This window comes from Amblyomma maculatum, chromosome 5 (assembly GCF_055883805.1).
Source record: "Amblyomma maculatum isolate TAMU_Amacu chromosome 5, ASM5588380v1, whole genome shotgun sequence".
NCBI classification, from domain to species: Eukaryota; Metazoa; Arthropoda; class Arachnida; order Ixodida; family Ixodidae; genus Amblyomma; species Amblyomma maculatum.
Window position 1 is genome coordinate 88,904,602 of NC_139348.1, and position 26,182 is coordinate 88,930,783.

Here is a 26,182-nt window from a genome sequence, read left to right on the forward strand (position 1 = left end):
TCTGCAAAAGACGAAGCTGTAAAAAACTGACATCTTTATTAAATGATTATACATACTGAGTGTGTCTAACACACAACATATAAGACGAAAACACACACACACACACACACAAACACACAAGAAAGCAGAATGCCTTCACAAAGGTGGGGAGTGGTGGGGGATTATTCATGCCATTTAGAGAGGGTAATAAACCAGTGGCCCTGAAAATGTGCACTGCACTTATGAGGGCACTTTAATTAAAGCTGTAAAACACACTAAATTAGTCTTATGCTTTTTGCCAGCTTGGGCTCTAAGATTTGTTAGCAGTGAAGGGCTCTTGCACACAACTTTGCGTTTTTTTTATTCCAAGCAGGTGCTCAATCACACAAAACATGTGCTTCAATGCTGGCGCGTACTCAATGCTATATGCCTAGTACATACAGAAAACCACACAAAATTCCTCTGTCAGGTCAAGGACATTAATGCAAAATGTCTTCAAATGCAACGTGCATTGCTTCCGGTGTAAGTGATCTACTCCCATTGTATACCCTGTTGAGTATGGACACCACTTGCCAGGTACCTGCCAAATGAAAATATATTACACTGTCAGTGAAATAAATTGCTTTGGATCAGGTAAAATCAGAAGGTTAAACATTGCTTCACATGCACATTGACATCAACCTGTTAGGCTGGCGCCTTTTTAGCCATTCATTCTTGCAAAAAAATCAAGTGAAAAGAATAAACAGAACATGTAGTACAAGCACACCAATTAAGCTCGTTACACACCCAAAATTGCTACAATATAAGAACTGCTCTGGATGTTAGCAGCATGCAAAGGCCTTCACCAAGTGTTGAAAAAGCTAGCCAACATTTCCAATCGAGATGAGTAATCTGATCAGGAGCATTTAATGACAGTGGAAGATGAGTTTCAGTAGTCACCATGCTCATGCTATACTTTCTGCTGCAGCTACAGTGTGACCTTTTTCTGTTGGTCACATCATGGAAATAAACTTGACACTATAAGCTTCCAACCCTTAACTCTGTCACATTAGTTTCCAAAACAGCTGCAAATGATTTATGGTACATTTTGGCCATGGTGCCTATGGCAGCTAGATATATTTCTCATACATGAGCCTTTACTGTACAACTATGTAAGAATATTCACACTGAAAAAGAAGAAACGAAAGAAAATGGGGAAAAATGAAGTTGTCAAAATACCTAGACAATATTTCACCAAATAAAGTTTCCTATTTCTTTTTGGCTATTGTGGCATTAGTGTAAGGACAAATATAGGTACATTTTCTTTTCATAAAAGTAACACACAAAACATTTTAAGATTTTTTTTACATAAATGTACTTACAAATAATATTCCCCAAAGAAGTTACAGAGGTCGTGTGAACTTATAGCAGTATGCGCAGCACGGAGTTCTGTAAAAACATTATCTGACTTTCTAAGTTGTCTACCAGTAACCAATACAGTGCACTATGTACACTCTTACCAGTGTACACAGTGCACACTCTTTACTCTAGAAAAGAAAGATACAAAACGCTTAGTACAAAATTTTTTAAACATGCAAAATGGCAGAGAAGAGCTTTGTAGTCTTCTTGCAAACATGTATAATCATTGACAAAATTCTGCAGAATGCATGTTTCAATAAAAAAAAATATTTTTCTGTGCAGTCAGGTGAAGCAGGCCAGTAAATGAACTGAATCATAAAAGGACACACTTGTTCCAGTTAGATAAAAAATATCAGCAGACTGACTAGCGAGGCAATGCAGAAATAATTTCTTTTTTGTGAATCCGCATCCTGCATTTTTGTTCATGACTGTACATAGCAGTTAATCAAATTTAAAACTGTATGTGCCGTGCAAATTAAAAGAACAGACATCAACAGTGCATGCCTTTTCTTCCCTAAAGCAATGTATAAAGCATAAAAGATAATGAAGCAATGCACGAATCACAAAGCCAGGGCATTTGCTAAATTTTTTTAACAATATTATTTCAGTTTTGAGCTAGTGCTAGTTGTCTGTCAAACTTTTCTGCCCGAATGCTACACTTACTAGCAGAGTTTACTGTTTTACATAAAAGCTTTATCATGAACAAACTAGTGTTCAGATCTCTCACTGAAGCCACCATTCCCCTAAATTGCAACCCTGTTGTAAAGAAGTGCATTTACACTCCTTGCAACTGTTAGCATCCTTTGGAGCAGAACAGCAGTTGCTTCACAGCTGGATATTGCTTAGTATCACTTTTTCAGTTCATGTTGATGCAAAATACAATAAAAGGCACTTGTAAGCTAGACATTCCGGTTTTTGCACACACCACTGGAACCTTAATTTCTTTGATGACAAAACATTGCTTACATTTTTCATTCAAATATGAGGCTGTTACTTACAGTTCTTGGCAATCACCTCTGCGTTTTTGATTTCAGAAATCACGCCGCAGTTTCCAGACAATGCTGACTGTTTGTATCTTGCCGCATGAAAAATGCCATCACTGTCTTCTCTCAGTGCTTCCAGCAATTTCACATCCACAGAAATGCCCGTGAGTCAATAGAATTCTTTGTAGATCTAGCAGAAATGCAAACAAAATATATTGTTCACATGTATGGCACACAACAGGGGTTTATCCATATTAAACAGTCTCTTGAATAAGATCTGGCCAAACTAGTTACATGAAAATTGTTAACTTTTATTATTCATAACTTAATTTGCATCGTGCTTTCATGCAATTGTACATATTCTGCTTCTTGTTAGACCTAAACGTACGCTCAGCAACTGTATTTTGACATATTCTGTCAACAGATCCAAAAAATACATGCCCAGTGTATTTATGAAAGACATTCAGGTGTAAATTATAACAATATATTTTCTCCACAATGCAAAATGCATTCAGACCAAAATACCTAAATCTGGATGCAAAGCTTGTACTCGGAATTTGAATCTGCAAGATTTTCCTTACCACAGACCCCTCATTAGCTAAATTAACAGGCATGCATTTATTTCCAATCAAAACACTGTACAGCCTGACTACATTGCACTGTACAACACCAGACACCTCAGCACAGCTGACTTACATTTTTTGTGTTTCTAATACGAGCGTGGTAATTCAAGTTGACATTGATGCCATTAACATATTGCAATTTTTTCCACTGTCCCCTCATCTTAAGGCAGTTATACGTATTGGTGCGAGCAGAGGCACTTTATTTTCATTCACTTTTGGGCTTCCTCACCATAATATATGTCCCCTCATCCTACGCAGTGTTCTCAACAATGCTCACAAAGTCCTTAAAAGGAGAGGTATATGCACATGATGGTCGTATTTATCAACCACAAATATATACAGAAGCCTGTGCTCTAAAATATAAAATGAACAAAGGAGCCATAAAATTGCTGATTTTGCTTGAACAAAATATTGGTGCACTGCTGGTTTAGAAACGCCACCTCTTTGTCAACCTTCAACGCTGGATACACTTCTAAGAAGTCATTCAGGTTCATCTTCTCAATTTCGAGAGCTCGGCGCCTTGCCGGTGCAGTCCTATCCATGGCGTCCTTCACCAATTCTACATTAGGCATTGTCTTCTGAAGTTCTTTTTTCATGAAGTTTACGATTTCATTACAAAAATGGGATCGATTTCAAATGTGGATTCCACCACAGTCTGAAATTAAAAGCATCATGATGCAACGCATTGCCTAATAATGTTCTGTCGAAAAGCGGAAAGGTACTCCGTGAAAATGCGCATACTGAGACCAGCCCTAGTTCTTCAGCATGCAAATAATTTTCTTGCATTTCGGAGTAAGTCTTCAATGGTGCAACAAGAGCCGTAGGATGCCAGAGTGTGGAAGCCTATGCTTCATGCACTAAAAATATGGCTTGGAATACATAGCTGTGTAAGCCAGATTGAAAATCAGACGAAAAATTTTGAGTATACAGTAATGAACATGCTGTTGTGCACTTGTATTCAGCGAGCTTCCTCAATTTTACTTCCTCCTTTTGTGCGTCCACTTCTGGACAGCCAGGCTGCATTCTTTTTTGAATGTTTTTGAATTTGTTCCTCAGAGACAAGTACCAGGAGGCCTGCATGAAGACCAACTGACTAGAACTCAGTTTTTAAATGCAAGATACCTTATTCTGAAATATAATAAAACGTAATTAACAATGATAGCAACAGAGTACTTGCTGTAGCTTATGTGAAGCTAACATATACATTACCCATGTAATACTATCACTTCACGTATGACAGAACAGGTGACAGACCTAAAAAGATGCACCACACAACAGAAATGACTTCAAATGATCAGATTCTGCTTTGAACCAGAGCAGTGAAGGCCGCCATTCTGAGTAACAACACGCGAATAAAGTAGAACTTAAAGAGAACATAACCACTTCAAGGTAAACAAAAAACTGAACTGAAGAAATCAGGAAGCTCAAAATTAGAAGAAAAGTCACTTTACTATACTTTAGGACCTAAATACCGAAGGCACGTGTCCTAAATGAGGTGTGTAATAACATGCTTGCTCATATCTGAAGAAATAATGCTCTAGAGTAAAACTATGCACACAAAAGAAAGACTTTTCAATCAAAAATTTTGGAAAATATAGCAAATCCTTTCTTGCATGCACTGCGTATAAAAAACTAAACTGCTGTGCCGTGCATAAACTGCATATGTGCTAAAACAGCATGTAAATAGCAGCAAAAATAACCTTACCAATGCTGCATATTACAATTACAATGCAATATTTCAGAAGATTATTTTACCAGTTGACATCAATAAAACTAAGTAGGTGAATTTGCCTACTCTATTTGTTATTAGAATCACTTTTACAATGCACAAAAACATTCAGTCTAGTGTAAGCACTTGCAAGATGAAGCTGAAAAACGTTTGAAGTGTTTGAATTGCACAACTAAATTAGGCTGTATTTTTTAAATACCTTAGTTAGAGAGTTGCATGCCTTAAGTGGCCTATGTTTAATTAACCATCTGCTTACAAGTGCACGTCTGAGGCCTGGTTTTGGCTGTCATTAGTCCTCACTACATGTCATATTGTTTCAGACTGGTAATGAGTTTTGATTTTAAGCTCTGGTTAGGTTGTTTGCTCTCCACTAGTGACACTAATTCCAATATTTCATTTAACTAACCAAATCCGCTGAATCACAAGAAAGCCAAAGCGCACAGCAGGCATGAGCAACGTATCACCGGCTCGATTCTGGGATGTGACATTCCCAATGCAGCAGGTCCTCTTTAAGTTGTCTGTCAAATTATTTCTTCCCAGTTCTTTCTCTTCAAGAGCATATTTTCAGCTCGTGTGCATGAAAAGGAGGAAATAAACTTCAGGAAGATGTGTTATCCAGGGAAACCCAACCATCTGTTTTGGTAACAGAGTGGATTCTAGGCCAAGGTAAATATAACTGAGGCAGCAGCCAGTACAGGGGAAGGTAAATACAACTACGGCAGCACAGATTCACCACTTACATTAGATGCGTGGACATGTCAAAAGCTGTCCAGTCAACTATTTTCTTCCCGAGTTTGTCAGGCACCTCACCCTGCTTTACGCTTCGAACCTCTGAAGCTATACATAAAGGCATTTGTGACAAGGTGCATTGGTCCGCACTTCTTGCACCGTCCTGCCTATTCTTTGTCTGAGGCAGAACTTGGAGTACTTTGTTGATAGGCCTGAAGTGTGATAGTAAAGATACGGCCATTGCACTAGCTGATAAGATAAAAAACAAGGCTCAAGCAAACAGCTCCACAATTTCTAGGCTCCCTCAAAACTTAGGAGCAATTCATTTGGAAAGCAAGTCACCAGACAAGCAATGACACCAGATCATGAAACATTATCCAAAAGGGAAAAACATATTATTTGTTCCAGGTTACCCAACATTGTGAAGCATGCACTTCTCTAAACATTCCCTTCTTAATTCAGTACATAAATCCTAGTTACTCTCAAAATAGATGAATAACTTGATACAAATGTCAATATCTCCCGCGACAGCTTCCCTTCATAAAAGAGTGCATTTATACCTTTCTACAGGCGGGCCATGAAGAGCTTCACCAAGAAGGCGGTTAATCCATGCCCCGTCCTCCAATACTATCTCAGGGTCAAGGTCAACAAAACACTTGAATCGGTCGTTGTATATTTGAAAATGAGCACTGATTATGGCGAGCTCATAGGATGACACCAAAAGCATTACCCAAAATACTGATGTCATGCTGATGGGGGTTGCCCTTTCCTGTTGGTCTTAAAACAATATATGGCCCTCATGTCAACTATGAAACAGCAGTTCATAGTACATATTTTAGGTCGCACTAATTTTTGACTAGACATTGCTTCCTTGCTGCCACAAGAGAAAAGCAAGTGTTTTAAGGACAACTGAATTGAATATTTTACCAGTTCCAACCTACACCAATTCCACAACAAAAAAGGAGCATCAGCATACATTGGACACACACACATGCACGCACGCGCATACACAGAGAGAGAGAAGAAAAAAAGGATGCACAAGATAAGCTATGATAACAGCCATTAGCTATGTGTTACAATTATTGTTCTGAAAGTGGCAAACTGACTTTCAACAAATGGCTTTTAAAGCAAGCAGTATGCCCGTGCAATAAAATTGAACTATGTGCATAATTTTGAGTGCATGCATAATTTCGAAAATAAAATCTGCAGTTGCATTTTTACAATTCCATCGCAAGGATAGAAAAAAAAACAATTAGCGTGCGGCTGTCACTCAGTGGAAGAGCAACGCGTACGGACGCGAGGGAAAGAGCGCCTCGGTGGATGGCGAGCCGGAAAGAAAAATGACGCTCAGATTAGCGTTTAAAATTTGCGTAGCTCGGCTTCACCGGCTGGCTCAAACACGGCTGATGGTGGCCATAGCCACGAGCATGGAAACGAAGCTCCGAAAATGAAACTATGCAGCTGTAGTGTTTTAGGCCTAGAGGCGGCGGTTCCCCTGTCATCCTAACGCTTTCCGCAGAGTTTCGCAGGCGTGAGTACGCAGTGCAGTTCTGGCTTCAGGAGCATGAAGAAAGAACGCCGAGCGACACCTCGACGATCGAGAACGTGCTCCCCTATAAACCTGTACAAGCTAACCGATGCGAGTCCAACGGCACCCGAATTAACGAGCGCCTGACTCCTTCCTGTGTTTGCTATAAGAACGTAGTACGTTGGCAAAAAATCATCCGTTTCTTAACAGACGGAAGGGGAATTAACAAACTAATTTTTAGTCTACATTAGTCGATTCCGCAGTGAACAAAGAAGGTATCGCAAGCATGCATTGCACGCGTCCAGGTGCACGTGTGCAGGAAAATATTTCGTGCGCTATAGGCACGTACACATCAAGCTCGTACACCCGTCAACGACTGCAACACGATAGTGCCAGTGATTGGCCTCAATCATCTCTCCGCGACGATTAAGCTTACATGTTTAATGCTCAAGAGCATGATAAAAAGAATATGCATGGCCGCGCAGCCGATTACCGAGTTTTAATTACTGACTACCGTACGTGGTGCTAATGCGCAAGCAGTAATCGGTATGCAAAACACCACGTTCATTTTTTTTTCTTTTTTTCTCTCGTCAAACGTATCATGGTTTTATGTGTCTCCCGTGCTCACGATTTGACAAAGATCCGGAACGCACATCACGCACAGCATGCAAAGCGAGCACTCACCTGAATCAGCAGGCGGTCATCTACCAAGTAGGCGAACTCGCTGTCAAGAAGGCTTGCGCCAAGTCAGCGAGCCTCTGGGTGCCTGATAATGTGATTATTTTTCTCGACTCCCCGCACGACACCAAACAAACTACCTGCATAGAAATTTGCTCGGCACCATGCCGCCCTTCGCAGTTCAGCGAATCTGACACTTCTCCCAGCTTACTGCGCGCCTGCACTTCCACATGATGATGATGATGATTATGTGGCAATCCCTTTGCATCGGGGGGGGGGGGGGGGGGGGGGGGCGCACGATGTGCACCCTAGCGAGACCTACCGCACGCCACCGCCGAAATGGCGACCGGCGCAAACAACCCTCGGCTGACGCAATGTTTTCGCGCCTTTTCGCTAGGGAGAAAGGGGCAGCTAGGCAAGGAGGTGTTTGCTGCGCATTCATCCTTTGATTCAAGCGTGCTCTTTCTCTCCTCAACGTGATCACATCCTCCACCCCTCACTTCTTCACCGCGTTGGACTTTCAGCCCGATCAGTGCCTTGGCATGGTTTCGACTTTCCATAGAAGCACGTCGCACAGTTGGCGGGCGAGGATATCGCATGAACAGGATGCGCTGATCTTCGCGCCGCGAAAAGATTGAGTTACGCTATCGGAAAGGCAACAGGGCTGTCGACGCACGGTTCGCGCGGTTCACAGACCTTGAGCGTTAAGACTTTGCAGCTTGGCTTAGATGCTAACGTAAAAACGCGCAGAAAACTGCACTCTCGTCGCCGCCAGTGTTATCCGCGAAATTGCGCTAAGCCGCGCGGTGCTCGATTTTCCCCAGGTGTGTGTCGGTGGTTGTTCCTTCCCGTTCGTTGCTTGGAAGTTCGCAATTGTCTGCCCTGCGTGTTCGCCGCCGATGTGTCGTTGATAACTTTCAGTGACTATGACTTCCGCTTGCTGTTTTCGATGCCCTGTGTGCCCGTTTTCGGCCAGTAAATTCATAACTGTCGTGTGGCATATGGAATATGACCACTCTTCGGATCCAAGTTTCATGATCGTGTGTGGCTTCGATGGTTGTCAAAAACACTACAAAGTTATGGCGAGCTTCCGAAGCAGCCTTTATCGCAAACCATTTCGTCCGGTGACCACCAAACTGCAGCGAAACTTGAACTCGGAGAATCGAGCTATAGTGCTGATGCTGCTGGCTCGGACACCTCAGTGGTGGCCAGCGATGAACGCTCTGCCAGTTTATCAGCTCTGCAAAATAAGCCATTCTCGCCGCAATGTTCAGGACGCAAGGAGGTGTCGGAGTCATTGTCTTTCCATGGCTTCGTGACCTTCTTGAAGGAAAACCTTCCTAAACTCTTCTTTGATATTGGTGGAAGTAGGAAAATCCCTCACTTTGTGAAAGTTTGTTTAGAAAAATCGAGATCATAATTCAGTCGGCCTTGAAGCAATTTGCTAATCTTGTAAAAGGTGAACTCGTTAAGTGCTTTTCTACCGTGCCAGAATGCATGAGTGGAGTAGTGGATTGCACTTCATTTAGCGACCTCTTTAATGACATTCGGTCAGATTTTGGGCTCAGGCATTCCTGAAGTCAACGAGGATTGGGAGATTTACCTCCTCTTCAGAAAAATCGTTGATATTGTGTTGGCTGACGAAATTCCAGTGGAAATACTTCTTACCTAGAGAACAAAATTGAAGAATTTTTGTGCTCTTTTCTCGATTGCCATTCACCTACTCGTCTTTTCTAATAGACGTTTTCTTTGCTCTGTCGAGGGGAGCTTTTTGTTTAAATCGTGTTTTAAAGCTATCAATGCCTAAATTGTATCTCCATGGCCTTTTCATGTTTCCGCATCGTGATGCTTTGGTATGTCTTGCGTGGTTGCGTACGTTGCTTCCACTGCTTCATTTTTAGTACGGCCCCATCTGTGATCCTTTGCGTGCACTGTAGATGAGAACCCACCGGTTACGCCGACGGCAACGCAGCTCAAGCCAAGAACGGGCGCATAGGAGCTGCATTCCAAAAGTAAGCAAAACCTAACAATGGCCTAACAAGTGGCAAGACAGCGTCAAATAAAGTGTTGTCACAAGTTCTTTCTTTTTTTTTCAGCATCCCTACCCGCCGTCTTTGGCCGTGACTCCGTTAAGGCCACGTGGAGAGTCAGACGCCCGCAGTGGAGAGGGTTGCAAGAATTGATTCCTTTTGCGACTCCTTTCGTATAGAAAAGAGACGCAAAGTGGCAGAAAGGAGTCAAATTGCTGTGACTCCCCACACTCGACTCTCTTTTTTTAAGAGTGTGGGGGAGGAAGTAGGTGGGTATAAAAGTTGTGGGGGAGATAGGGATGGGCGAATACAGTACAGTCACATCACGTCACAGTCATATCACGTAACATAAAAAATCATAACCTTTCGATTAGTCCTGTGCTTTTCATAAAGAAAGTTGACAAATACGTAATAGACGCCCCCAAAACAGTCGTGAGACTCAGCTTCCTGCAAATGTGCATATAGGGTGTTGGCAAGATCATGATATTGTGATTATCGATATTGCTTTGACATATATAAGCGGCGCTAATGAGTTTGAAACGAGGCAACGCACCCGTAGGATGCGCTCATGTGGTTTAATCAAACGAATTTTTTCGGCTTCATTTACGCGTTCCTGTATATGCGCATTCACTGCATGTCTTAGTGCCAACTGGTATAAACATCGTGCAAGCGTAAAACTCTAGAACCCTGCGTAGTGCCTCTTTAGAGGGGTCTCATCGCTGCTGAGGCTTATTATCTCGGCAGCGTGAAGCGTAAACCATCCCAAAGCTAGCAAGCGTGCTGTGACGAGGAACAAACGAAGAACCTTTCTCTTGCACTACTAGCACGGAGTGGAGCGCAGCATTAACCGCGATAATTATGACTTTAATTTGGGACAGTTTGGATCCTAGCGAATTTGGCTACCAGCTGCGCCGTTCAGTTAACGCCTTTTAAACGAAGCTAAAAAAACTTGTTTTAAGTATATATTGCAGAAGAGATAAATACAATGTGCACGATGAGAAAGCCGAATGTTCTCCAACCTTCACAGCCCCACTCATAAATAAGAGTGGTCCGCACTCATCCTACCATACAGTACCCAGATGGCGCTCCGTGCAAAGTTTAGCTAAAATTTCAGGCGCTTCAAAGTCTCGCCTTCTGGGAAGCGCAGGTTACCTATATAGACTTTAGAGTTTACACTGAGGTCCGCACTAGCCTGACAAGCATGCGAAGCGTTCAGAACCATTTTCTGGTTCCTTTAGAAGCACTTTATCGAGCCAATCAGACATTGTTATGATGCTTTTCCTACTAAAATACTTGTGATGATTATGCCGCGATGCCGCGAGGCAACGATGACAGTGGGAGTAGTGCGAAAGCAAAAGTGCCGCTTTCGCACTGCGGAAATTTAGCGATGCTAATTTGCTGTACGTGCTGTACGTGCTGCTAGTCCTGCTTAACACGTACTTACATTCACGCGTGCTCTTAGGGTCATTGCGTCAAAATGGAAGCCCGCCAGCACCGCTGCGTACATTTTTGTGACTGAAAGAGATAGAAAAGAACGACTTATTTTTTTGGTCTTCCACCCGCAGCCCGCCGAAGATATTGGAGATCTGAGCGCAGTAGCGGCGCACTGGCCAGCAAATCGCAACATTGCTGCGCGTGTGTTTGCGGCCTTTAAAGGGACACTGCAGCACTTTTTGCAAAAGTTGGGCTTTCAGCAGAAAGCCATAGTTTTTCGTGCTGTGAGCTCGAATAACAGATTAAATTTAGGCAGAAGAAAGCAGAAATAGAGTTTTTTCAGCAGAGGTATGCAGCCCGCGCGACGGGGCTCACCGCGGGTCGCGCCGCCGCCCGTGATTGGCCAAGACGTCGCGTGACGACATTCTGAGGAGCGGGGAAGCTGCCGATGCGGCTCCTTCGCTGCGCCGGGTTGATCGCAGCGCTCTGCAGCTTTGTGAATGTCATTATGGCATGCCATTTCCACAAAAATGACCATCGGTATTTTTACCGCATGTATCCGTACAAGATACGCCCACAAACGATGCAGCACTTCCGTTGTGGGGGGCGTAGATTTGGCATGAAAACTTGCCTTAGTTACAGGCATTTTGAAAAATAGTGTGTGTCATTATTAGCAGAAACTACATGGCCCTCAGCGAAACCTCGGCCCGCATTTTCCTGGGAAGGAAGGGCAGCGAACAATGCCCTAGCCGACTACCTCCGTCTCAGGCCTCTCGCCCCGCCCGAAAGGTCATTGTTGTGAAAAATGAACCCAAACCCAAAGCTTGGTGAACCAAATCCTGCTTTGAATGCCAGTCGTGGTACCTTGGGGAAACGATGAATGTTTTAGAAAGGGTGAAGCAGTAAACAGTTACCACCAGACAAATGAACAATAAGCGAAGCGTGGTTGCGGAGCTCTGCAATGCATACGAGGCATTGACGGGGCCATTGTGCTGGAGACCAAGTCAAATGCGCGCAGAATGCTGCTTGAGTCGTACGACATTTAGCAGACGTTGAAAGCCTTTCCTTTTTATCGTACTGTCACAATACACGTTTAGTGAATTGACGGCTGACGTATGTTGAAAGCCAAGCTGCAGCTCCTGCGCACCCATACCTTCATGAGAAAGCCGTGTTTCGAAATGTGTTTTCTTACAAGAGCTTCGTCGTTTTCATTTACAACTTAATGTGCATCTCCAAACAAGACAGGGCTATGTAAAATGACGAGGCAGCAACGGGTGCAAAATCGCAAGGCCATGTATGAACAATTTCGGTGAGGGATTGCTTGGACGAACCGAAGGAAACCTCGCTCTTTGCGCTCCTTACCTGAATGCGCCTCTACCCAGATGCATGAGCGCTACACTCCTTACCTTCTAATAATGCTCCCGTAAGGGTTCCACGAACATATCAGGCACGTACTTGATAGCTCGACACAGCAGTGGGCTCTTCTTAATCATCGGCCAGTTCGCAAAAATCATCAGCGCGTGCTACTGATGCGGTGTCCATGTTTAGCACAGAAGTCGTTGAGCGATGCTTTTGCGCAAAAAAAAAGAGACACGCGAATACAACCATGCGCCGATGCTGTCTGATCGTCCCATCTTGAAGTAATAGTCCATGAACGGATCGCAGATGACGGTCTCGACTCTTTTGTACAAGAAAACAGAAGGAACCGTGTCACGATTCAGCCATGTCTTTTTGTCAAAGCCCTATGGAAATCGCTATAGAAACAAACTTTATGTGGTCACAGTTGCGAAAATGCTTCGAGTAAAATGTTTCCTTTGGTCAGCTTGAATTTATTACCCTTCTCAGCAACGCCGCATTGCGCCGCGATCTTTTATTACAATGGAAGATCACATCGTCGCGTCCACAGCTGCTCGTGCATCCGTATACATGCAGAGCTGTGTTGTATGAGGTGCACAACACTAAGTTGACGTGTTTTGTACGTCCGCAACGTATGCAAAACGAGGAACAGCGCACGCCGAAGACCCCTTCCGTTGGCTCTGAATGCCTCCGGCTCCTCGCGGTGACATCACGACGGACGGAGAAACGAGGTTTCTCCCTTCGCTTTCCTCATCTGTAACTGTCGCGCGAGGCGCGGGAAATTTGAATTGCGCGCTTTTAGTCGATGATTGCCCAGGTGTTTTAAATATAATCGAAAAAATAACTTCACAGGCATGATCAACAAATAATCTACTTCAAAAGTCTCTAGTATTGTTACATTTGAAAACCGCTGCAGTGTCCCTTTAAAGGGGGGCTACCTTATACCAGTGTCACGAAATCGGCGCACATTTTCATCAAGCCGGCACGGCGCGAGGCCCGCGCGGCGTCGCTTGGAAATGATCTAGAGAAAAGCCCCCTTCCCCGCGCGGGAGAGCGCGTAGCTTTGTACGCGTTGCCGTCACCCTCTTTCCCATTGCCCGGGGAGGACGGTGGTTCATCGGACTGGAATCAGCCAGAAAATTCCAGCATCTTCTATGGGACCTAGCCAATGACGACGCGCGGCTCGACGGGAGGAGAAGAGGGAGCTATAACCAGCGAAGCTATGTGTGTGTGCGCGCTAGCTTTGGCGCATGTTAACAAACAGACGTGACGCGCCCTATTTAAAGCGACCGCGCCGCTTGTTGAGTCAGTCAGTCAGCCAGTCAGTCAGTTCGTCAGTGTTTTGCGACGTGCTCGCTTGTGCTTCGGCTGGACTCCCGGGGATCACCCGCTGCTGGCAAGCCCACGGACTTTCAAGGGAGCGGCGCTCGTCTCGTATGGCGGCCACATCGTGACTCTTGAGGCGTCGGACTGCAACAGTGCCCGGTGAACAATTTGGTGTTCGTTTATGTAACTCTCTCGTGTTTGATCTGTTGTAAAGTCTGTATTATTGGATCATTCTGTAGCTGCATGCTTAGCGTTTGTATTCTGTGAACCTCTCGTCTGTCGTATTTCAAGTGATCTTGTGTATTCCTTTGTATCGTCTCTTGCTGTGCATAAATTGTGTTTGTTTGTTACTTCTGACTCCGATCCTTACTCTGGTTTGAACCGGCGACCGCTGGGCACCAAACGACCACCCCCTTCTGTCACCACAATGTAGTTGAATTCCGGCTGAGCTTGCCACGCAAGTCGAGGGCATCTCCTTTGCGACCGGAACAGCTACCCCCACTCACTCTTAGCGTGTCTGGTAGTGTGCGCACCGTTAAGGGCGTATCGTTAATAATACCCCCTAGTTATTAACGGGTGACAACCAGTTAATGACATGGTGTCATTACTGCTTCATTTTCGCTCCGTTAGGGCACGCTCGTTACAATAACCGCTGCCTCCGCAGCGATGCATCCGCAACGCTTGCAAAACTGTATGGAATAGCGAACACACTTAAATTTAACATGCTGGCATTTTCTTTTCTTTATCTGCGCTGCACAATTTCGCGGTGGGATTTGTTTAATTTGAATACTTGTATACCACTTTAATGGCAGAAAGTGAAGTGGAACTCCAGAGACTTCTGATGCGCGTACAAGAAGAGAGTGAGACGTTTTGGGCTTAATCTGAACATTAAAAAGACAAAGATCATGGCGTCTTGCCCTATCAAGGCCTGGAGCATCAAGGGACAAGAAGTGGAAGCTGTGACAGATTTTCTCTTCTTGGGCTCCAAGATTACCCCGGATGGATTCTGCAGCCATGAAATTAGGAGAGGCCTGCTTCTGGGAAAGATAGCCATGGCTAGCCTTGACCACCTACTAAAGAGCAGAGACATTATACTGCTAACCAAGATCCGTATAACTCGTGCTATGGTCTTTCCAGTTGTGATCTATGGATGCAAGAGTTGGACTGTGAAGAAGGCTGACCGCCGAAGAATTGACGCGTTTGAATTAGGGTGCTGGCGGAGACTCTTGAGAGTTCCTTGGACTGCAAGAAGATCAAATCAGTCGTTATTGTCGACCATAAACGCTGGCTGCTCCTTGGAGGGTCAAATTCTAAAGTTAAAGTTCAGCTACTTTGGTCATCTGATGAGAAGAGAGGAGTCGCTGGAGAAAGATGTGATGTTGGGAAATGTTGAGGGTCACCGGAGAAGGGGTAGGCAGCGAACGCGATGGTTAGATGGCATCCTCGAGGTGCTACAGATGAAGTTATGTGATGTTAGGATGATAGTGAGAGATCGGAAAGCGTGGCGTCACATGGTCCAGTCAGACACGACTGAACGACTGAACTGAACTGTTTTGCAGTACAATATAGAAGTGAACAGACCGGAACGGTGATCAGACTAACACCTTTGAGATACTAGGAGCCAGCGGCAAGAAGGGCCAGATGGAGGAAGACGTACCTTTGACCAGCGCGTCTGATAGCCGATGACACAGCATTGCTGTGTACGTACCACTTTCTACGGCAATTATGTATTTCGATGTGTATTTGGGCTGCGTATTGAGCTACGGGAGATGGCGCATTTCTCCTCGGTTCAGAACAGACAAGTTCTTTCTTGAAGTTGTAGCTGCTAGCACAGCACAAAGACAATTGGGCCTTTATAAAATAGGCCTGCAACGCATTGGGCGTGGAAATTACGTGCCTATACGGATATTATGGCAACCTTATACGGACAACACGAAAAAAGTCACCAAACAACCAACTAGGCCGAAATCTCGCACTGTGAGCCTGGTGTGTGATTTAAACGCGCGATCGAGTGCTATCATTTCCGCCTTCTTGCCTAGCCGCCCCATAATTCGCTCAAAACGCGTTTCTTTACACAGAATTCAGCGCGGCTGTAGAGGCTTGAAGCCAAAGCAGCGACTGGATATGATGCATACTACGCACGAGCAGCACGCGCTTTATAGTAGCCGCGCATGCGCGCGGGATGCATAACTAAAACTAAAAGCCTAAGGTTACATGGCACTGATAAGTTGCACAGAGGACCGTCGGTGCGGCACATTATAGGCAAGGCTGCTCACCACTGTTCACAGTCTCTTCCTGGCAGTTATGAGTTCCCTTTGTTCTTTAAGATGTTTCTAAGAGGTTTGCACATTACGCATACCAGACATGTCTATTGCACGTACCTTAGGCATGAAACATTACCTACGAAGAAACAATTTTCTGTGATAAAACACAGCGAGAGAAAATTTTCGACGTCGCCAGTTGATGTCCACTGCCGTAACGCGTGGTGATGCATTTAATCCCTAACTTTTCTGACCTGCTTTATTTGCTGTCCAGATTAGCTCGTTATTGGATTTACGATATCCCTGATTTTATCAGCAGTTAGGTCATCATAGGCTTCGAGTGAAGTTTATAAAAAGAAGGCCTGAAAGGTGCCATTTATTAATCGAACTGGACGTAAAGAGAATACAGACCATCATATCGGCGATGAAATTAGCCAGGTTTAGTTTATTTAATCGGGATTATCGTGCCAAAGTGACTCAGCGTGATAGAGATTCTGCGATGAAGGTATCTAGAAATTTCGGCCGCCTGGAATTTTATACCATTCCCGAGATCACTCAGTCAATGAGCGAATTGCTTTTGTATCCAAAAGAGCCTGCCGCGATTGAATATAAAACCCGTCCTCGGGATCATCAGCCAAGGAAGGGTCTTAACCAGGAATTAACCTCAAGGGGCAGAGTAGGAGAGTTTTATCCGAAAACCGCATTTCGTAGGGCCGACGAAAAAACAACATCAGGATCGAGCTTCGAGGTTGCAGTGCTCAAGAGTCGCTTTATGTAAAAAAAAAAAAAGAAAACGAAAGGTACAGCACTCCCGTGGATTCGAAGGACACATATTGGAAGTATCCTCTTCTTGTGTGGAAGCAGTACAAACAACTCAGCATTGCTATATCTTTCAACCATGTTCTAAAAAACATTTACTTACAGAATGCAAGTTAAATTGATTTTTGTAAATGCATATGTGAAAACCGTGAACTGCCTTCCACTTTATTCCTTCTGCCCTCTCAGAAATGGTGAGTCGGCTTAGTAGCAGCCTGACAGATAGCATAAGCAACCCGTTTTCTTAGTGATCCACGTCGTGCATTGTTTAGTCTGCAAGGCGTATTCTACGTATAGGTACACCGTCAATACCGGGCAATACAACCGTCAATACAACCGGGCAAAGTGTAGCCAATTTAAAAGAAGCTGCTTGTGAATGGTGGGCAGTGTAACTGGTTCAGCAGTTAGGATGCTTTATTACTGGACCTGAGGAGGTGGTTTCGGTCCCGGGTGCTACGACAGCACTTCGATGGGAGTGTAAGGGAAGGTGCCCGTGTTTTGAGCGATGTCAGTGCACACTGAAGAACCCTAAATGTTAAAACCCTAAACCCCACAGACCAGACCGAAACTTGTTATGTTCCAGCTTGCATCAGCTTGCTGCTGTCTGGGTGATAATTTATGTGCAGAGGGTAAAAAAACAATACATCATTCGGTGACATTCAGTCGCAAAGGTTTGACAGGAAATAAATTTTCCCTGCTTAAAAGGAGCGATACTTATTCATCGGCGTTTGTGAATAAAGCGCAACAAAACTTATCTCTGTTAGCACTGCAGCTTAGACCAGCGTACGATTATTTGTTGATATTAGTGGTACCCCACAACCCAGGAGTGGCCTGCCCCTCAGAAATGCTATCAATGCTTATACTGGTTGAAACACGTTTCTTTGTAGTAGGTTACCGACACTACAGCGTTAGCAAGACTGCGTGCTGAATGCGAACACCGTAACCTGAATGGCAAATAAATAACCTAACACGTTAATTTTGGGTCTATTACTGCGCAAAAAAAAAAAAAAAAAACTTGCTGTGACACAGATATGCGGGAAAAACATGTTTGAAAATTATTTGCAGTGCCCGAACGATAACAAATCATTGCTAAAACTCAGTCGCGGCTGTACAGCGGCCGCGGAGATATCCCAACTACGCAGTCCCCAAGAAAACGGCCGCACGGCGGCACTCCTATCGACGGAAAGTGTTCACTTACGAAGAAGATTAAAGAATCTAGCATATTCACGAGTCGGATACTGGCAGCACACTCTGGTCGTCTTGACGTTTTTTAATTTTTTGGCAAGATAAAGGGACCGCTAGCACAAAGTCTCTTTCGCCAAGATTTAATTTGGGAGTATAGTTAGCAGGTTACAGCTCGTTGTGGAGATTAAAAAAGTGAAGGCACGCCTGAATTTAAGTGCGCCCTCGCAACATGTATGCACCAGAACAGTCTGCCTGTGTTATAGCCTCGTCTCCTGTCCCTAACTCTACTGTCAGACTTTGCTGAATCTTCTTTAAAATAGGCTGGCAGATACTTACACCGCTTCCAGCACCGAGGAACGGCAGCACGGAAACAGCCGCACCAAGCGCATTGGGTGTCATACGCAGCCGCTCTTGTACGAAAGCCGGACATCAACCAGCTCCCTAACAGGGGGTAATGCGTCTACTAACCAGAAGGCCATTTTTTGCCTACTAACCACACGCCTCTTATAGGAAGACGCTCTTGTAGTTCCTTTGCTGCAGTCCACAAGTGAGGCTGTTTCACGTGCGCTGGGGACGGTTGATTTCTTCAGTCACTTCTCCTTTGCCAGACGTCGGCAGATTGGCACGAAAGCGTTGGAAAGAAAGCCGGTTCACTACACGGGCGATTTAGTACTGGTTGGTAACCTTTACGAAAGCAAGGCGCACAATCGCAATGCCAAGTTCTTCGCCATTCAATCCCACGAGCGGCGAGAAAGAAACAGCGAAAGAATGACTTTTTTCCTCCGTTCTATGCCTCTATTCAAAGCACCACGTTTACTCAAGGATGAAGTTAAAGGCTTCGGCCATCGCTTTGCAAAAAACCTCTACGTTGCTCAAGAAAGACAGAGTTCATCAGCCTACCATCTGTATTTGCATGGTTCCGCAGGTGGTGAAATCCCAAATGAAGCGATCATTCTATAGATAGACAAAATAGAGCGAATCCAACTACTTAATACAACTCAGAGTAAGGCCGAAAAGCATGTAATTAATCAGTAATGATTGTATTCAGCCGCAAACTAACTTCATTGGAAACTTCTGAGTACAGGAATAATTTCCACTTCTATTCACTGACCACTTGGTAGCTTGGAGTTGGGGCCCTACCCCTTAATTTGTTGTAAACGTGCCAGCAGCAATCCAGCTAACAAGATCACATTCGCTTCTTCGTAAGTATGACAATAAAGAAATAAGGCAGTTCACTTATTTGCTATGCGATTGGGCATGTTCGGAAAATAGTCAGTAAAAGTTAAGAACAAATCACCTGCGGCTTTTGAAATATTTTCAAATTCTGCACCACACGTGTCTCTATCCTGGTCGAGTCCATTTTCAGATATGAAGGGGTCCTACCCGGCAGTCCAAAATGACTTTCGATACTGCCACCGCAGCACGTATTCATATAAGAAAGTTCTAGGTCGTTCGAATTTTACTTCTTATTGTATCCCTTCAAATATTGAACAATGTTTACACTTTGTTGTGTTTACCGTTTATTTTACTCGACACTCATTCTGAGAGACAACATTGTACCTATTCAATATGGTCTACATGGACTTGTTGAAAGCCAGAGAAAAAAAAAACATATGTGGACCGCAGGATCTAAACTGTTTTTTCTTATAGCGGTCTAAAATTTACGATTCGCAAATCGAATGAAAGTGACACGTCGACGAGTTTGCGATATTTTTCTCAAAATATGCTGAGATTTGCCCATGCTAGAGGACTTACATTATTATATTTTTATCGTTCAAATAAAAACGTTGATCGTAGATGTCCGTTCAAACTTCTATGCGCATCACCCGATAAACATACACAAAATATTTTGCTCAGCTCATTGTGACAAAATCGTCATTAGTGACATCTGTTTTATTCCTATACAGCTGTACGTTCATAATTGTTTGATAATGGGTGCCCACAGTACATATATCACCACACTGTCCTTGGAAGGCGGTTTTGTAAAGTGATTTCTTTCATGTAAGGGACTGCCGAACACAATGAAAAGAAGCAATAAATCGACATTTGGTGCATCAAACACAGTGCATTGCGTAGTTCTGTCGTAACCATCAGATTTTGCTGTAGTTCTGTAGTTTTTCTGTAGTATATTGTGAGCCCTCCGCGGATCTTCTTTCATTTGTACATACCATGATCTTCTTCCTCTTGTACATACCATCATCATCGTCCCGCGGCGACGGCTCCGGCACGCGCTTGGGTTTTGTCCATCGGAATAAACGCCAGACACGGCATCCCTTGCCTTGACGTCTCGACTTTGCCGTCTCGACCTGGCCTTCTTACACAATATTTCTGTTGTCTGTAGTTCTGTAGCACTTTTTTGTTATAACTACAGAAATTTTTTATGTTACTACAGAATCATCTGCTGCCACAACAAGTTTCCCGTCAAAAACTGCATAGAAATTTTGTTGTAACATCAGAAAATTTCCTGTAGTTTTTTCAGACTGGGAGACAATAAAGAGGCCGATATGAGTGGCCTACTGTCCGATGTTTACTACAAGAAAGAATGTTCTCTCATCGCAGATACCTTAACGCGACCTTTACATTTGCTTGCTGAGGGAATTCGGTAAGTGTTGATCTCGCAAAACAAAACAAAATATACTAAACAAGCATCAAGTCCTTTAGGTGACGCACAAACACACACTGTATGCTCACATTTATATTTCAGCTCTAGAACTCAAACTTAGCAAAGGTTATTATTAGATCTCTATCCTTACTGAACAGAAGATGCATAAAACAATGTTCAAGAGCCCCGCTAACAATGAAAAACCAAGTTTATCACAATATAACGATTGCGTTTCCCCATATTCGAAGGGCTCTCAACACCTGGTTAATAACATCGATTGATCACAACGCCTGGTTGACAAGATCGATTTTGTTTTGTCTAGAGTGTTTTATTAGGTTCCAAAGCGACTCAAATTGTGAGGGAATCTATACTGGGAGACTCCAGAAGTTTTGTCTATTACCTGTGGTCGTTAACATTAACTAATCTTGCACAATACCGAGGCAGTCTACATTTCGCCTTCCTCGTGAAGCGGCTGCCGCGGCCGAGACTGGAGCCGTATACTTGAGTTCATCCGTCAAAGTGTCCTAACTGCACAGTCAACTCAGTTCGGTTGTTTCTTAGATTGGGGTCACTGGTCAAGGATATACTATTATCCTGAAAAATGTTATTTGCGACGATCATTACCTTGACTATGCTGGCAAGAATTCTGATTTATTATTTCTATAAAAATTTGTATGACAAATACTACTTGTACAACTTAACACCGGCCGCTAATGTACACGAGTTTTCAAGAAACTGCAAAATTGAATTTAGTGAATTTGAATGGGGTTTAAACTGTTAAGTACGTTTTCGGCATAAATCTATTATCACCCTTAAGTGCAAGCCTGGCCTAGAATGAGAGGAGGGAATGATTGTAAACCTTGTCATGACTACTACTTTGGTTGTGTTCTGTTACAATTTCTTTATAATTCTTGTTCTCTTGTAAGGAGTAACAATGAAGGGAGCTTTGCGAATTTAAACATTGATTTTACCACAGTCTCATCTGTGTCAGATCGTCAGTTATTATAGGCGAGAATCCGCTGGCCTTTCTGCAGAATAAAAATATTCTTTCAAATTCTAAGCTCTAAACGACATCACAAAAGCATCAATAGCCACTTTTCTATCATTTAAAGAAAAACATGGTACCTGCTACTTTGGAGAAAAGTATTCCCAGATTGTCAAACAAATCATTTCAGTGATATGTAAATTTAACATGTTTACAAGACGGTCACAAGATGTTCTGGCAGTTCTGAGACAGATATGTAGAATAAACTCACTTTAATACGAGGAGTAATACAAGAACATCATTTACAAGGACATTACGATCCGAGTAGCATTCGTACTTTATCATATGTAAGATTAGCACTCAGTCATTTATTCAAAATCAAAATGTTGGCACTTATGTATACATCTTGCAAAGGGAGCGGTCGCGTTCTGGAAAGGAAAAGGTTTGAACAATGCATGGCCCTTAACTACTAATCAAACATTTGACTAGAAAACCTTCCAAACAGTGACACAACTTTCTTGGACAAACCATCTTCATATTCGAAGCCGGCGCAAAAAAGTTTGAAGTTGCTTATTTCATATAAAGGTTCTAAAAAATAAAGCAGTGTTTCGTTATTTCTATGCATCATGAAATCTATTTTACCCTTTTTTCTCAAAATTTTGATAGTTCCTTTCTACTCAGAATTAACACGTTGCTTAAATCTCGTTCACATCAAATGAAAATGCTTATTAATTTCATTTTATTCTTGAGCTTGGCACTGCTTGAAAAAAAGCATGCAGATATGTAAATTCGGTGGGCCTCGTAATGCTTGCAGAAAATAGAAGGGAAGAAGTTTATAATTCACGTTATTTTTCTGCTTTCTAATACAAATACCTGCGATATGTACCATTTCTTTCCTAGAGACGTTCAAGTATTTCATTATGGCTGGCCAAGCTTTGTTGACATTAAAGTAGATGTTTTGGCATCGAAAGCTACCTGGAGCAAAATGCCCTCTACTCCTAACCCGGCCGCCCCCTCCCCTCCCCAAGAAAAAATTGTAGAGGCGAAGATCATAAGTTAAGTTTGAAATTCGACAGTTCTAAATATTTTATAATTATTTACACCTTACTGCACTACTACAAAAAATATCATAGCTAGCGATAACACAACACACCCTACGCCATTGATTCACCAGTAGTGGCGTGACAACGTTGAGGAACAGTTGACGAGAATTTCCATAACAATACAGATATACGTTTCTTCTTGAGCGGCAGTAGAGCTTCGTAGGTTCCAATACACGGCGCTTTCGCCCAAGCTTCCTGCTTCAAACTGGTGCAGACAAATGTGCCAAGCACAAAAAGTATTTTTTTTCGCTCAAAGGACAGAGTTTGATACGGCCGAAGACCGTGTAACGCATGAGCGCACGCCCGACCCCCGGGCAGGGCGCACGGATCATAAGGACGGCTGTTCATGTGGTGACAAGGTGAGCAAGGCTTCGTGTCGCAGGCGGCGACACATGTTGTTGCTCGAAAAAAAGCAGTAAATGAGCGGATTTGCGACGCTGTTGAGCGGTGCCAGACTCTGGATGAATGTGGCCACGGCGATGGCTGCTTGGGTCTGCGGCGTGGCGCCGTAAACTTGAAGCAGGTCGAACACGAAATATGGACTCCAGCAGAGCACGAACGCTGCAACAATAAAAACAGGAGATAAGAGAGTATGCTCATTTCTTACCCTCCGTTACTGAAAAACAAGAAAAGCTCTGTGGAGCAATAACCTCACACAATCTGGTGTAAATTGCATAGAATCTCATATCGTGCCATCAGTGTCATAAATTATCTTCCATAATGTTTGCTAATCTAAGAGACTCTATGATATATGTAGGTATGCGATTTATGGAAGATGGTGCAAGAAAAATGTGGGGTTATTGCCTGCGATTTGCGGGAGAAAGCTGTGAACGTATTGCATCAGCAGACTTTTTTTCACTAGCGATGTTGTGGTACTTATTAATGATACTCCTTTGTATTGGAGTAGATAAAATATTTCTTTTTGTGTCAGAACACTGAATGTTGTTTAGAAAGAGACGTGTTGTTTTCTCGTTTTTGTGTGTAAAAAGGTTGATTGAAGCAGAAACGCTCCAAGTACAGGAAAGGCAGGACGTCTTCGTTTGCTTGTAGACGGCAAATTAGACCGCGTTAACGTGATTAATTCTGCTCCGACTTTTTCCAGCCTTATTTTCTCGCAGGCTGCTCTAATACTAAACGTCCCATCACACATAAAAATAAAAAAAAACATACCAAGTCACAACATCTCCACACAACTTACAATTCAAAATTCCAGGAAAATGATTCTATTTCTTCATTATTCAAGTTTTTACGGACGTTGTTCCTAGCTCTACATACCTAAGACTATAATCAGGGTCATCTTCACAGTCTTTACTTTTGCTTTTGGGATGACACCTCTAGAACTGGTCCGCCTCGTGTCGATGTCTTTGCCGTTGATACCTGCACAAATATGTAAGTGGGATCACTTTGAAAATTACTTTCGGGGAAAACATTAGCACGCACATTTATCGCATTTGAAGGAAAATATATGGATTAACATAACTAATAACAGGAGACAAAAATGAAAAATGACTGATCTTCCTACTAGTTGGGGCAAAGGGCTAAGTAGTGTAAGCACGTTATAAGAAAGCGGGAACGGAAGAGGATGAAATTGTAATAGACATCTGAGTACATAGAAAAAGGGTCATCAAAATGGGTTTAAAAAACAAACTAGGGGACCTGACGGACAGCTTTCTATTGCTTAAAGACGGAAATGCGATGATTATGCTTGGAAAACTAGAAAGGCTATATCTGATTGACGCAGGTTGTTGTTTTTGAATTACTAGTTTATAATCCTCGTTCAGCTAGAAAGTCATGGTCGTTTTGTGCATCTGGCGCCTCCAGCCATAGCGCCTATAAAATTGGCACATTTTCCTCAATGGCGCCACCCGCAACCCAAGCACACTTTGGCCAGTTCATCTCATTACACACATTGAGAAAATGTATTTGCAACCAACAATTCTCTACCCAATTCCACGCTTCAGACGCCTCTATCCATCAGACGCCCGCAAAGCAGAGGAAGAGAATAGCGATGCCGAATTTATACTCAAACAAGCTAAAAAAGGCAATAAGATTAAAATAACAATATCCAAGCAATACTCTTAGCTCTCAGGTATCGCATCAAAATATACTGCAACAGATCAGATGGGTTTATTGAGGTGAATGTTGGTTCAACTAGTAGTGAAACAGGAAGCCATGCAAACATTCTCCTCCTACCCCTCTCTTCTTGTTCCCAATCCACTCGTGTTTGTTTGTTCAAATTGATCGCAGTGTGGCACGTGGAAATCACTCTGGCGACCTTCGCCTTCTATTGCGACCTTAAGGAAACTTTGTACCATCGCCACTGCATATTTGCTTAGTTCTTTGAGAGCGCAAGTCGACCTGAGTTCTTTTCCAAGCAAGGGCCTAGTCCTCTGCCTACACCGTTTGTCGTTCTTCGCCCAATATTTGCACAATGCCGTTCTGTCATTCTCTACCTACTAACCCGTAACAAAACTCTCTTTTACGTCTCAGTCTGCACCTCTTTTATTCCCGGCGTCTGTTACCCGGTGCGTCAATACCAAGCATTCAACAACAGGGCTTTCAGGCAAATAAATTAGTCTATAATAGAAAAGGGTTTCTCAGTGGCAATTACCTAGGCATCGCGAACGGCTAGGCAGGAATGCTTATACAGCGTTTTCAGAAACTTCGCTGTTAAAAAAAAGTTCGTCCTTGTCCGGAGCTGCAATCCGGTAACACCGTCTTTCAGAGGTTGTTCCTCTATCAACTAAGCAAACAAGCAAGGCCACGACATGGGAGAGAATTGATCAATACCTCAAAGTGGGATCTGTGTTAGCCCACATTTTACGACAAGTTTCAAAGAAATCAGTACAGCTTTCTTCTGTAGCCGTTTCACTACGACTGGGTTGATGGCAATGAGTTTACATTCCTATATTAGAAATCTACTTTACTTTGGGGGATTCCTTTTAAACAATTCCTGTCAAAGTAAGATCTTAATGACATAAAGTTATCCCGTCGTGGCTTCATGCACATAGCAACTCTATCAACAGCCGTTATTGAGCCACAAAAGCGGAGAGTGAGAAACATGCATGCACAGTAGAAACTGCTTCGTACCCCTCGTCCTGCCTCCCTCTTGCGCACGATGTGGAGCTTCATGTGGAGACATATTATGGCAACATGTAGAGCAATATTTGCCCTCTTTGATATCGAAATTGGGACAGTTTTTAGTGCATCGTTCTGGGCGGTTTCACACCACTTCCCTGCTTAATTGTAATTCATCTACTTGTCTCTATACTTAAGCGCTATCGTTTCGAACCGACTTATATGCCTTCCCAATTTTATACTCTAAATTCTTCGGTACGGCACGTTACCTCCACAGTCTTTGGAAGAAAAGAATGCAGCCTACTCACATCCTTGAATATGTTCGCTCCGCGCGTGAACATTTCATTCACAGTATGAAG

The 26,182-nt window shown here is 43.3% G+C and overlaps 1 protein-coding gene across 1 annotated transcript in view; it reads right to left on the reverse strand.

Annotated features, from left to right (window-relative positions):
• Window positions 1-23,073: 23,073 nt before the first annotated feature.
• Window positions 23,074-26,182, reverse strand: part of LOC146188661 (cardioacceleratory peptide receptor-like) — a 34,287-nt gene continuing 31,178 nt past the window's right edge. The window contains exons 5-6 of the mRNA XM_084603167.1: window positions 24,021-24,122; window positions 23,074-23,306 (exon numbers count right to left, since the gene is read on the reverse strand). Coding sequence (XP_084459293.1) covers window positions 23,074-23,306; window positions 24,021-24,122 — 335 coding nt within the window. The remainder of the gene's footprint in view (window positions 23,307-24,020; window positions 24,123-26,182) is intronic.